The 12,809-nt window shown below is 43.6% G+C and overlaps 5 protein-coding genes across 5 annotated transcripts; 3 read left to right on the top strand and 2 right to left on the bottom strand.

Moving 5' to 3' along the window:
• Positions 1-155: 155 nt before the first annotated feature.
• DI09_21p160 (subunit 3 of splicing factor 3B) lies at positions 156-4,041 on the top strand (the record flags this gene model as incomplete). The annotated part of the gene is given in 8 exon segments (XM_013383017.1): positions 156-1,398; positions 1,415-1,740; positions 1,764-1,871; positions 1,899-2,320; positions 2,346-2,501; positions 2,530-3,106; positions 3,134-3,622; positions 3,649-4,041. 8 exon segments carry the CDS (start codon positions 156-158, stop codon positions 4,039-4,041), a joined length of 3,714 nt encoding a protein of 1,237 aa, XP_013238471.1.
• Positions 4,042-4,147: 106 nt separating this feature from the next.
• DI09_21p150 (uncharacterized protein) lies at positions 4,148-5,749 on the bottom strand (the record flags this gene model as incomplete). Its single annotated transcript, XM_013383016.1, has 1 exon — positions 4,148-5,749. The coding sequence occupies one exon, from the start codon at positions 5,747-5,749 to the stop codon at positions 4,148-4,150; it is 1,602 nt and encodes a 533-aa protein (XP_013238470.1).
• Positions 5,710-9,010, top strand: DI09_21p140 (uncharacterized protein; the record flags this gene model as incomplete). The annotated part of the gene is made up of 15 exons (XM_013383015.1): positions 5,710-5,760; positions 5,863-6,060; positions 6,089-6,516; positions 6,542-6,626; positions 6,656-6,999; positions 7,028-7,126; positions 7,148-7,313; positions 7,339-7,595; positions 7,623-7,802; positions 7,825-7,984; positions 8,011-8,147; positions 8,179-8,283; positions 8,316-8,478; positions 8,506-8,657; positions 8,686-9,010. The coding sequence occupies 15 exons, from the start codon at positions 5,710-5,712 to the stop codon at positions 9,008-9,010; spliced, it is 2,850 nt and encodes a 949-aa protein (XP_013238469.1).
• Positions 9,011-9,312: 302 nt separating this feature from the next.
• On the bottom strand, positions 9,313-9,921 carry DI09_21p130 (Rub1 conjugating enzyme; the record flags this gene model as incomplete). Its single annotated transcript, XM_013383014.1, has 3 exons — positions 9,313-9,383; positions 9,409-9,559; positions 9,586-9,921. 3 exons carry the CDS (start codon positions 9,919-9,921, stop codon positions 9,313-9,315), a joined length of 558 nt encoding a protein of 185 aa, XP_013238468.1.
• Positions 9,922-9,966: 45 nt separating this feature from the next.
• On the top strand, positions 9,967-12,761 carry DI09_21p120 (uncharacterized protein; the record flags this gene model as incomplete). Its single annotated transcript, XM_013383013.1, has 5 exons — positions 9,967-10,242; positions 10,288-10,387; positions 10,531-10,772; positions 11,004-11,299; positions 11,402-12,761. The coding sequence occupies 5 exons, from the start codon at positions 9,967-9,969 to the stop codon at positions 12,759-12,761; spliced, it is 2,274 nt and encodes a 757-aa protein (XP_013238467.1).
• Between the last annotated feature and the right edge of the window lie 48 nt (positions 12,762-12,809).

Here is a 12,809-nt window from a genome sequence, read left to right as displayed (position 1 = left end):
GGTTGTGCTTGCGAGTTCATATATGCTGGTACTAGCATGTATTAATGAGCCCATGTCAGGCCGAGGTAAAAAATCAATTACAAGGCAGACTCCAAGTTTCAGCGCTTTAATTTATAAATTTTCACATAAATTCGGCCATAATTTTGCCTCTTCTTATGCACTTGATCGAGTTTCCTTTGTTGCCCAGCGCTTGCATCTCCCTTTTGACTTTGGGATTTTTTTCAGGAACAAAGTCCCAGCAAGAAATTGCTGTCATTCGGGGAGCATCTGAGCTTGAAATCCTAGCCTCTGACTCACAAACGGGAAAACTATCCTCACTCATTAGAAGAAGTCTTTTTGGAACCGTCAGGTCAATCCAGCCTGTGCGACCGCTTGGCTCGTCTAAAGATTACATAGTCATTGGCTCTGATTCCGGTCGTGTTTCAATCCTCGAGTATGTTCCAGAGACTCGTTCTTTGGAAATTTTGGCTCTTGAAACCTTTGGCCGATCAGGTTGTCGCCGGGCCGTACCTGGCCAGTTCTTGAGTGTGGATCCAAAAGGCAGAGCATTTCTCTTGTGCGCAATTGAGAAAATGAAATTCGCATACATCCTGAATAGAGATGCAACCTCAACCCTTTCGATCTCTTCCCCGCTTGACTGCCACAAGTCGCATACGATGGTTCATTTTGTAGTGGCGTTGGACGTTGGCTTTGAAAATCCGGTCTTTTTCGCTCTTGAATCATTCCTGCAAGCGCCTGGACAGGACGCTCTTTCTGAAGCGGAACAAATGTTACTTGTTCATTATGAGCTTGACCTTGGTCTTAATCACATGGTTAGAAAGTATCAAAGGCCTGTGGATCCAACCACCCATCTGCTGTTGGCTTTGCCAAATTCTTCCTCCGCATCATCTGGACCTGATGGGCCTGGCGGCGTTTTGGGATTTGCCATTAACTCGGTAACATGGTACTCCGAAGATTATAAAGTGGATCCGTTTTCCCTCTCTCTTCCGATGGACAATTTGCTTGTATGTGCCTCGTTTTTGCACAAGACCAAGTCTTCATTTTTTGTTTTGTTTCAGCTGGAGTCTGGAGATTTATTTAAACTTACCCTTGAGCACCACGGGGATACAGTGACTAGGCTTGAAGTTAGATACTTTGATTCAATCAAGCTTTCGCGATCAATGTGTATCCTTAGAGCTGGATTTTTGATAGTTGCCTCGGAACAAAGGTCAAATGCAACATACCAAATCGTCGGCCTTGCAGAGGATGAAGAGCAAAAGTGGGATACCGAAAATAATTCCAAAAATACGGTAGTTCCAAGAGCCGAACTAAAAAATTTGTCTTTGTTAGAGGAGGAAAATTCGCTGCTTCCAATCACCGATTCAAAGGTGCCATTTTATTTTGCTTTACCGCATGTAGGTGCTTCATATTCCAGGAGAAGATTCCCCACGAATAGTGACCGCAGGTGGGACAGGCCCAGATGCCTGCCTTGTTGCGCTAAGACATGGTCTGGAGGTGTCTGAATTGGCTGTCACCGAGCTTCCTCTTGGTAGTCCCTCTGGCGTATGGACACTTGGAAAAAATCCGTGTGGCGGATATTCAGCGCTTGGAAAAACCCGGTATATCATCGTTTCTTTCCCCAACTGTACTACTGCTTTGATTGTTGACGAAAGTGTTGAGGAAGATACCGAATCACCTTTTTCTTTAAGCCAGCTTTCGACCATACACCTTGCTCCTCTTGTGGATGGAAGTGTTATTCAGGTATTCCGCCAAATTTATTGTAGGTGACACCAAAATCGGTTCGGCATATCATGGCCGATGCGAGCGGCATTAAAGAATGGACCCCACGGTCTGGCACTTTCATCTCAAAGGCCTCCAGCAGCTTCTCACAAGTATGGATTGTTGGTGATCAATTTTAGCTAATTATCTCTACTAACGATTGCCATTTAATTCTTTTTTCGCTTGATGCTCAAGGACGGCTTTCTGAAAATACATTTCACAAGCAGCTGGAAAATCAGATAGCTTCTATTGCACTCCCAGGCCTGCCATGGGGTTCTGCAAATTCTTCAATCTCTGAAATCCCGATTGTCGCTATCTGTACGGAGGGAGATCAAATCATTCGTCTATTCTCGATCGGACCAAATGGGTTCGATCTGCTTGCACTGCAGGCGCTTCAATCTGGACTCCTTAATAGCTTGGCATTTTCGAGCGAAAAGGATCCCACTGTAGGGGAAAATGAAACGCTTTTTTTATTTTCTGGCTTGAGTAACGGCATTTTGGTAAGATTTACCGTTGAGGGGAGCGTTCTTACCGGCTTTTCACTGTCTGACCCAAGAACAAGGTAACTGTTTTCATTTAATGAAAAGGTTCATTGGCCCAAGTTCGCTCAACATGGTCGTCACACCATCACTTCAAGATCCATCAAATGCAAATACATCCTCTCTTGTTGTATTGTCAACCAAGCCATGGATCCAACTAAACAATGACCTCATGAACTCACCGCCCCAATTGCTCCCTATCAAGTAACAATATTTTGGCTCATTTTGGTAGCTACATTTGCGTTTCGTATGCTGCTCTTTTTTCTTCAGAAGATTTGCCTCCCGGATTATTGGGTGTTTCTGGATCTACCCTTCGAATAATTTCTTTTGATAGACCGATCGGGGCAAAGGGACATAAAATCGTTCCTCCAAAATTGCAGCCCTACTTAACCATTAAGCTACCATCGACTCCTCGCAGATTGATGATACTTGAAACCAATATCCACCCACTTGTATCTGTATTTCCGAATCCTTTGGCTATGGTAATTTGTAGCGAACCTTGTAACATGAACGCTATTTCTATTTCTTCTACACCTACTAATTGTAGTTTACCTAATCAGTGGGCATCGTTTGTTAATCTTTACGATCTCCTTAGTGGAGAAGAAAGGCTTTCTCTTCCACTTGCTTCGGAGGAAACTGCTCTCTGTGGGTCTCTCGTCAGCTTTCATGGCTCTCAGCAGCTTTATTATGTTTTAGGCATAGGGATAAATGTTTCTCAAATGCCTCTTTCCTTTGATTCCGCCTGGATATATGTATATGAATGGACTATCAAAAGCGATGGTGCTATTACGTTGGAACTGCTCCATAAGGTCATATGCTGTCTTTTTATCATTTAGACCCAAGTCGAGGAGCTTCCAGCTAGCTTTTGTCCCTTTAGAGGCAGACTACTGGTTGGGCTGGGCCAAATCCTTCGTCTTTATGACCTTGGGAAGAAGAAATTGCTTCGAAAAAGCGAAAATAGATCTTTTCCGTGCAGGATTTATTCCATCTCTACGCCGGGAGCATCCAGCTTTCACACAGTCACTTCAGACACGCTGTTGAATACCAATGCTACCAAGGTTGTCGTAAGCGATGTCCAACACTCCCTGTTGATTGCCGTATACAAGCCCGAAGATAATTGCTTTTACATTATTGCCGATGATCCGATCCCTCGCTGGCCATCATGTTCTCCTTTGCCCCTTGATTATGACACCACTGCAATGGCGGACAAGTTTGGTGGGATATCCATCCTTAGATTGCCTTTGGCAATTAGCGAGGCAATTGATTCCGATCCCTCTGGTGCGCGTTTGATAGATAGGAGCCACCTTTTGGGTGCGCCAAATAAGGTAGGCGGTTAAGCTCCTAATTGTAGATTGAAAATATCTGCCATGCGCATGTGGGGGATACCATTACCTCTTTGAACAAGGCCATGCTTGTGTGGGGGAGTGGGCGCGAGGTGTTGTTATATACAACGCTTACAGGTTGCATAGGCGCCATGATTCCGATGCTTACGCGACAAGATGTCAATTTTTTTCAAAGGCTGGAGATGCTATTGAGGACCTCTGTCCCGCTTCTGATTGGTAGGGACCACCTGTCGTTTAGATCTGCATTCTCTCCAACTAAACATATCATTGATGGCACTCTTCTTTCGCATTTCCACTTTCTACCGCCCGAGAAAAAGGCAACCATCGCTGCTGATTTGGAGACCACTCCCATATTGATATCCAAACGGATTGAAGAAATCAGGCTTATGTATGCCCTCTAAGTTTAATAATACAGTCAGTTTTAAGCTTTAATTTTAGTTTAAATTAAAAAATGGACGGCTTATACCGAACGGACAGACGAACGAGCAAACGGACGGACGGACGGACTTATTCCTCATCAGAAGCAATAGAAAGATCGTCCAAAAGATCTGCAATGTCGATTTCATGTGCATCCTGGAGTTCTCCTTCCTCTTCTAAATGTTCGTAGCGTGAATCTCTTGCCTTATAGAGATTAAATTGAGATCTTAACTCGCTGTCTTCCTCAATCTCTTGCATAAATATTTCCAGATCTTCTTCCTCTTGCTCCATCTGTACTAGCTGCTTAGAAGAATTTTTCTTTTGCTTCTTCGTATTGGATGCTACAATGCTCATGGACGCGGTTGAGCTTGTTTCTTCAGAGCCCTCATCCCTAATTTCCGATTTAAGATGTTTGAGCTTCCAGGATCGATTTTTTCGCCTTGAAGCTGTTTGTGGATGGAATTTCTTTACCAAATATATCAGCTGAGGCAGAGAGTCTTCTATATTGGAAAAATCGTCGTTATTTGGATTGGAAGTATTGAGGTCATAGCCAAGGACATGATCACCTGGAGCCAAGATTCTTCCCAAATGCGTTCGGATAAGGCTAGTGGTGGAAAACCCATCACTTTCTTTGCCAACTTCTACGTCGGCCAAAAGAAACGATGAGGGGTCTGACTGGGGCGGGGCAAGATCATAAAGAGGGGTAGCATCCAAAACCACAAATTTCTTCAAATCAGAATATGAAAATAGCGGCTGAATCTTCTTGGAATGGTGCCAAAATTCACCTGCAGGTAGCTCCGTTATCTTCAAAGTTGCTGGATTAACCATTGCAACGGACAGCTTTCCAACCTTTGTGATCAGAACCAGCGGCGTCGATGAAATTCCAGCCTGGCGCGCCATGGCTGGGGGTAGGCAAATCAGATCGCCTTTGCAAATGGGAAGAAGCTCCACGGAAAAGGTAAATTTATATGCCGAATGGCCCGAATGGATATCATGAGACAAAAGCTGTTCGGAAGACTTTGTCTTTACGGGTGCCACCGATTCCAGGAAATCGATAAACTTAATCGCATGTGTTCTGCATGAGAAAAAAAAGTCCAGCCCATGCGGCACCTTTTTAATATTTACACAGTCGGAATGTGCTTTGCATTTTAAGATCAGTTGTTCCAAATGGAGGAAGGTCCTTTGATGCGAGACCTTTTGTCTGACTTGCACGCTGGTGTTCCACATGTTTTTTGCCATAACCTTTGCACAGTTAATGCATTGTTGGTTACATATCACCACTTCGACCGGAAATGTCTGCTGCAAAACGGTGGACGCAAGAACTTCCTTTTGAACTGTAATCTTCAATTTCAGACGACGAGAATGAGGCTCTGTCCAGAGAAACCCCGCATCAACCAAACGGACGCTATTTAAGGCCGATCCAGATCCTAGCTTTAGCCGCTTCAAACACAACGACAATAGCTCCTTCGATTCTGGCTGGCAAACCAGCCATTGAGTGGGGGGATGCAAATAGCGCTCGCAAGAACGGCAATTTTGTATTGCAATTTGCTTTGATATTCCCTCTGTTATATCCACTCGACTTTTGAGACATGAAATGCACATATTAGCAGAGTTTGGCTGGATTGGAGTGCCGCAATGGCAGCAAAGGATCCATGACTGTTGTGCAGAATCAACACAGAAACTGGGATCCATTAAAAAAAATTGTAAAATTAAGCCCATTAAACTTTAATTAATCAATTCGGAAATTGCATTAACCGACGGCCTGTTCCTTTCTGATGGTACTTTTGTGCCATTTTGACATTTAGTCTTTGAGGAGCTTTTTTGGGACAAAGGAATCCATTAAGAAAAGTGCTGGTTATTTGGAGGATGTCAAGCCATCTTTACAAGATGAGCCTACCATCAAAGACATTGAGACAATTGAATTGGATAACTTGCCTGCTGAACAGGCCAATCCCTCCATTCGAAAGTCAAGCAGAATGACAACCAAAAAGTCATACACTCCTGTAGATTCGTTATTTTTTATTTACCTAGCCATCGATTGGGGATATTTTTAACGATGAAGATCTGGATGCCGACTTGATGAGCATCGATACGTCCCACATGCTTAACGACCCCGATAAAGAGGCATTGAAAAGTATTATTGAGCAAAAATCCAAACTCCGGATTCTCAATGATGAGCTTGAAGTACTCCAGCAACGAACAGCTTCAACGGATGCTTTGAAATCTTTTCCTTCCAAACGAACGGTGGCTTCGGATGATGAGTTTGAGGCTCATGAACGATCTTCCCATTCATCGAATAACCCCTCAGATGATCAAAATGAGCTTTTGGAGATTGTGAAGCCATTTCATCACGCCTCTTCGAAAAAACCCAAGCCTGTTTCGTTCTTTACCGAGGGAGTCCCTAAGATTGAAACAACAAGCGTCGAGGCCATTCTTGTTGGAGAAAAAAAGGCCTTCAAGTAGGGGTATTTTTTTACCTTGTAGCTATTTCCAGCTTCTCAGTAAACAAGCCTCAAACTGTGCTCGCCATCCTGGGGTTTCTATTGAGGGGAAAGAAAACTGCCTTTTGGTATGGTTCGTGATGCTTGATGTTTTTAGGGATTGACGTTTGTGTTTACGGGAAATTTTGCGCAACTAAATAGAGAAGAGATTCAGGATCTATCGAAACGATATGGAGGAAAGGTGACAAGTGCCCCAAGTGGAAAAACTTCGTTTATCGTTGTCGGTGATGACCCGGGGCCTGGGAAGATTGAAAAGGCCAAGCAACTTGGGCTTTCTCTGCTTAATGAGGAGCAGTTTTATAAATTGATCCAAACAATGCCAAGACGTTCCGAGCATGGCGAAGTGATCGAGGATGACCATGTTGCAATGTGCGCCAAAAAAGAGCCTCCAAAGCAAAGGTCAGCCCCAGTTCAAAAAGGCGCCCCAGATGCTTGTTTGGAGTAAGCTTCAACATACATTTTGCATTAGCTCGCTCATGTGGACCTTTAAATACATGCCCAAAGACCTTTCCGAGCTTGTTGGGAACAACTCCCAGGTTCAAAAGCTGCGGCAATGGCTTCAAGAATGGTAGGTGTTGCTGATTACAAGGGCTAGGAAAAGAAAAGGCCCCATGGGCGCCACGTTCAAGGCGGCGCTTATATCGGGTCCTCCTGGCATCGGAAAGACCACCGCTGCAAATCTGGTAGCAAAAATCGAGGGCTATATGGCGGTAGAGCTCAATGCTAGCGATACAAGGAGCAAAAAAAGCCTCAAAGTATTCTTTCATTTACAAGCTTTAGAATGAAGTCCAAGATCTTCTTGACAATAAGACGATGATAACCAATACGACCTCCTTTGGCTCAAAAACCCCATTCAAAAGCATTCTTCTAATCATGGATGAGGTTGACGGGATGTCCGCGGGAGATCGCGGTGGCATGGCAGAATTGATTGTGCTGCTTAAAAAGACAAAAATCCCCGTCATTTGTATTTGTAATGACAGATCGAGCATCAAAGTGCGCTCTCTTGCCAACTACTGTCTTGATATCCGATTTCGAAGGTAAGACACGCCTTCTTGCTTGCTTAGACCGGATTCCCGTCAAATTGCTCCAAGGATTTCGGAAATTTGTCGAAAACAAAACCTACCGATTTCCGCAAACATCGTCGACCAACTTGTCTCGTCCACACATGGGGATATGCGGCAAATATTGAATATCTTGAGCACATGGCTGTTAACAAAAGATTCCCTCTCCTACGATGAGGCCAAGTCATAGTAAGCGTGGGCACAGGTTTACCTTTAGCTCTGAACTCTCTAAAAAGGATACGGAAAAGGGGCCTTTTGATGTGATTGGCGAGTTGATGTCCCGCTCCTCGTTTTCCTCAAAATCGATCAACCAGCTACTTGAGCTCTATTTTACCGATTCTTCATTGGTCCCACTAATGATGCAGGTACGGTCGAAATTAAAACCACTTAGGAAAACTATGTCGCCTGCAAGCCTACACTGCCGCATGCCAAATCGCAAAAACAGGCCGATTTTTTAACTTTGCAGAAAATTAGTGCCGCAGCAGACTCGTTCTCATTATCAGACATTGTCGATGCCAGGATCCATGGGTAAGTATTGACATTCTGTAACGATGGAAAGCGCAAATCAATTGTGGACCCTTGCTCCTTTTCATGGCTTTCTATCGTGCGTGGTGCCGGCTTTTAATTGCTCCGGCTCGTTGGGTGGACGAATCGAATTTGCAAGGTTTTGTTTACCGTGTTGATCTCTTTCCCTAGTTGGCTTGGGCAAAATTCGAAATGCACAAAAAACAACCGTCTTTTGACAGAACTCTCCATTCATCTATGCCTTCATGTTACGGGTGGAAAATCGGAAATCCGACAAGCATACCTTCCGGCGTTTGTTTTTCTGATGGCCTCAACGTTAATCCAAAAGGGAGTTGTACGTTTTAAATGTCAAACTTTGTAGAATGGCGTTGGCGATGTGATAGCCTATTTGGATCGCTACACAATCTCAAAGGAAGATTACGATGCAATTATGGAGCTTGGGGTTGGAAAGTATGATGCCTCCATCATTTCCAACAATATCCCATCAAATGTAAAATCCACACTAACCCGGCAGTATTTGGAAATTCGATTCTTTTTTTAGGTACAACAAGGAATTTCATCAAATGCCATATGCACTTACGGATGTTAAGAAAAATGCCGCTCTCTCCGCAAGTACTGTGCAAATGGACGCTATTTCTACTGAGGACGTACATATCTCCGAAGATGATGAAGAGATCAAGGAAGTTTCCAATGACCTGGTCAAAGATAAGATGATAAAACCAAAGGCTTCCAAGGGAAAGGGTGTGAGTGCAGCCAAATCTAGAGCTGCGAAAACCATTAAGCCAAAGCGAGCCACAAAACCGCCACAAAACGCCTCAGACTCTTACGATGAGGGCGATGGGTTTATAGTTTCGGATGACGACTAACTTGGCTAATAAATTTACCTATCATCTCACAATGCAACCAATCCTCCCTTTGCGTGTTTGTCCATCTAAACCTCAACAGCTATCGGGGTTTCAGGTTTAATTAACTAAGCCACAGGCCCATAAGTATGGGAACAAAGGGGAACAGAGATGTGTGCCTATCTATACACTATGCACCTTAGATATGTCCAAATTTTCAATAAAATACCTCTCCCTGAACGCTTAGTGGGTCAGTTTGACAACAACATATGTGGACACGAGAGCCATAGACGTTCAAATTGATGCAAAATAACTGCATACGACGTCTATTGCAGGAAATGACTTTTGGCAATTTGCGAAAACTTTAGCGGATCTGCTTTTAAGAGCGCAGCTGCATCTACCAGTTGCAAGAGTCTATTTACCTTTGTCCAGTGGATCCTCCGGAGATGGATCGTATAGGAGTAGCAAAAGCCCAAAGACAACCGATTTGATGGAAAGCACGGGTTTCCAATCTAGCCGAAGTATGTTCAGGCAAACGGCCCCCGTGTCCGAATCGATGTTTGGATGAAATCGCTACGAGAATGCATTGAAAAAGGTACCCTTTCATTCAGGCAATAGACTTTGGGTGCATCATATGGATATGACAGCTTGAATACAAATTTGAATCTGAAAACGAGGCCAGAAAGAAGCCCTACTGAAAAGCCATTGTTTTTATTACCCTCAAAAATTTTAATTGACATCGTGCAAAAAGGAAGAGCAGCATCGGAAATCTCCAATGAATATGAAATTGCCTGCAAAGGTTTGATGTCGGATGTCAATAGCTCGTTGAGATCTTGTGGGCCGGTTATATGGCAAGCCTTACCTCGCACAATGCGAACAACTGAGGGCGGCATGCCTTTGCGGTCCTCCGCTATCACATGCAGCAATGGGGGCATGAAATTAAATTTTGTTTAAACAATTTACAAACGTGCGGCCTATTTATGAATGTCAATGAAAATTTAGGTATCAAATTGGATTCATTACAAGAACCCCTTGGCGATGCCTCTCAAGGAGTCCTATTGGCATCATCTGACGATTCGCTGTCTTGCAAACTTTCGAGCGCCGATCCTATTGAAGATCAAAATCCACGGAAAGCCCCTGTTTCGCCCAACTTGTGCACATCATCGGCCTTTGAAGATTTGCATGATGAAAATCTTTATAGAGCGATCGTTTTTCAATTGGATGATTCCAACAACTGGACGCAGATTGGAATAGGAGTTTGCTCATATGCAGAGGTTTTATCTGGACCCTTTAAACATTAGAAACTGGGAGAAAATATCATCTCCGTAAGAAGCGAGGAGGATCACGAGGTGTTCTATTCAACCATCATCGGAATGGATATTGTTTACCGACAAGAAAACGGTATTTCATTTCTTTGCTTATGCCGCTAAGAAACCATTATTGCATGGACCGATGAGGCCGATTTCGATTTTGCTTTAAGCTTTGAGGATACCAACGGATGTGAATATTTTTGGTACTTGCTTCGCATTCGCTAATTTATGAAGGGCCAAAATCACGGCGCTACAAATGGCAAATAATCCGGACACTGCAGATTCAGACAAATCCTTTTCAGGTAACCGATGCGCCTCATCAAGTAGATGTTGAGAACGTTCCAATTTCTCAATTTGAGCTTCCATCTCCAAATTTAGGCTCACTTGACGAAATTTTAAATTTAATTGAACAGGCGCTTTGTCCAACCTCGTCTTGGGTATACCGGTCTTGGCTCACTAGAACCCTGTCATCCAATGTAAACTCGATCCCTAAAGCAATCTAGAATTGTTCGTACATCTCGTCTCTGTTTGATGTGTTTCGCACGGCGGAGGAGCTGGAGCAGTCCAAAGATTTAAATACGGTCTCGCTGATATTTAAATTAATCGTTCCGCTGGTTTTGGGCGATTGCTTGGACTTTATTTTGAAAGAGGAGAATTTCAAAAATATTTGTGCCATTTTTGAGTGTATTTTTGACGTTAGCTTTTAGTTTTTAGATGCCGGCTCGCCTTCATCGGGCTCAACTCGGCACCAATTGGCAGCACAAAAGTCTGCACATCAAAGGGGAGAAGGGGGCTCCTCCATATTCTCTGACGTGGGACACCCCACCGCAAAGCTTGATTCCGTGGTGAAAAGAACGTTCAGAGCTCAATTTATCAGGGACACGATTTTGTGTGGCAAATATTTTTCCGAAGAAACATATTCGATATTAAACAGATCCATTCAGGAGTCGTATGAAGAAATCTTCACCGCTCTTCTGGAGGACTCTGATCTGATAACCATAATGTAAGTGTTTGCTTGTTGTTTACTTGCAAGATCCATCCAATTGAAGGCTCCCAGCGATAAGGCATCTTTTTCTATAGTCACCTTTCTTTATGAGCTGTTAAGGGTTCTTGCCAATACGGGAAAGGAGCATCTACTTTATCGCTTGCTATCGATCTCGGATCTTCTGTTGTTTATTGATGCACAGCTGCTTTGCCGCGAAAGTGCTGACAATGCTACTTTTGGCCATTGTATTTTAGAAATCTTCCAAAGAGTCTACAATTTCTATCCTTCACAATCAAGAGAATATGTCGTAAAGGGCGGCGGTAATAGCGGTGGCAAAAGCTCAACGACGGTTCCCATTCTTTCGTCTATCGTAACGATATTGGTAAGCACGAACGATCTTGGGCTACAATGGACATCCTATCAATGCCTAAAAACTATCCTTGGCTCTTCAGCGCCAGAACTGATCGAATATGACGAGTTTCTTTCAAAAATTTATTCTTCAACTCTTTTTTCGCATCTTTTTGAACCACTGTGCACTTCGTGTGGCGATAAAGCATCCGAGCTACACTTCATTTTATTGCAGCTTTTAAGCTTGCTGGTGTCCACCCAGGGGTACAGGTTCAAGTACTTGCTGCTAAACTCGGCAATACTAAACGAAGGCGTTTCAAAATATCTGATGGTTCGAGGCGATGCCACCATTGAAAACAAGAAGGCTCTATTGGGAGCCCTTTCCATTCTCCGGCAAATGGTGGGGCTTGGCGATGAATTCTACAATAGATTGCTTGTCAAATTTGGGAGGTCCCTTTTGGACCCCCTTGTCGACATATTGGAATTGTTGTCAAAGAAAAACGATTTGCTGTGCTCCACGCTCATCGATTTATTCGATGAAATGGGATGCAGAACCGATAATCTGTTTTTGCAATCCTACTTTAACAGGAGATTTTATAAGCGATTCATGTCCCTGGCCGCCTGTGTGCCGTTTTTTGGAAAGACCATTTTCTTTTCAAACTTGAAGGACGAATCCGGAGACAGCGATCAAGAGGATGATGAAAAAAATACCTTTGCCTCGGATTATGATCCAGAAGAAGGATTTCTTCCATTAAATATCCAAGAAAAAAAGGATATCGACGACATTGATCCCGTTTGGACCCGATCAATAGAGCCCTCCTGTAAAAGAGCCGTTCCTACCTTTCGATTTGTAAACATGTCACCCCCCAGTAAAGCAAATTCGTGCAAAGCTGCCTCTTCTGAAGCATCTTTGGATGAGAACAATTTGAGCAGTCAAATGTCAACACCTCCTCTTTCCCAGGCATCTGTTGTGGATGCTTGTGATCTATCACACAGTGCCTTTTTCGAGTCTGATGAATCTGCCGATTTAAATACTGACGGTGCTGCCGAAACCGGCAATTTAACATCTGTCGAGAGCTCTTCATCTGTTGTATTGTCGCCACCAAAAAAAATCAAGTTTGTAGACACATAGGGGTGGCTTATTGCACTACCATTTCCATCGTCACCATCGCCATGGGCC

The sequence above is a fragment of the Mitosporidium daphniae genome (assembly GCF_000760515.2).
Source record: "Mitosporidium daphniae strain UGP3 chromosome Unknown contig-21, whole genome shotgun sequence".
NCBI lineage: Eukaryota > Fungi > Microsporidia > Mitosporidium > Mitosporidium daphniae.
Note: the sequence above shows the minus strand (reverse complement) of the source record. Positions and strands in the feature narration are given on the sequence as shown.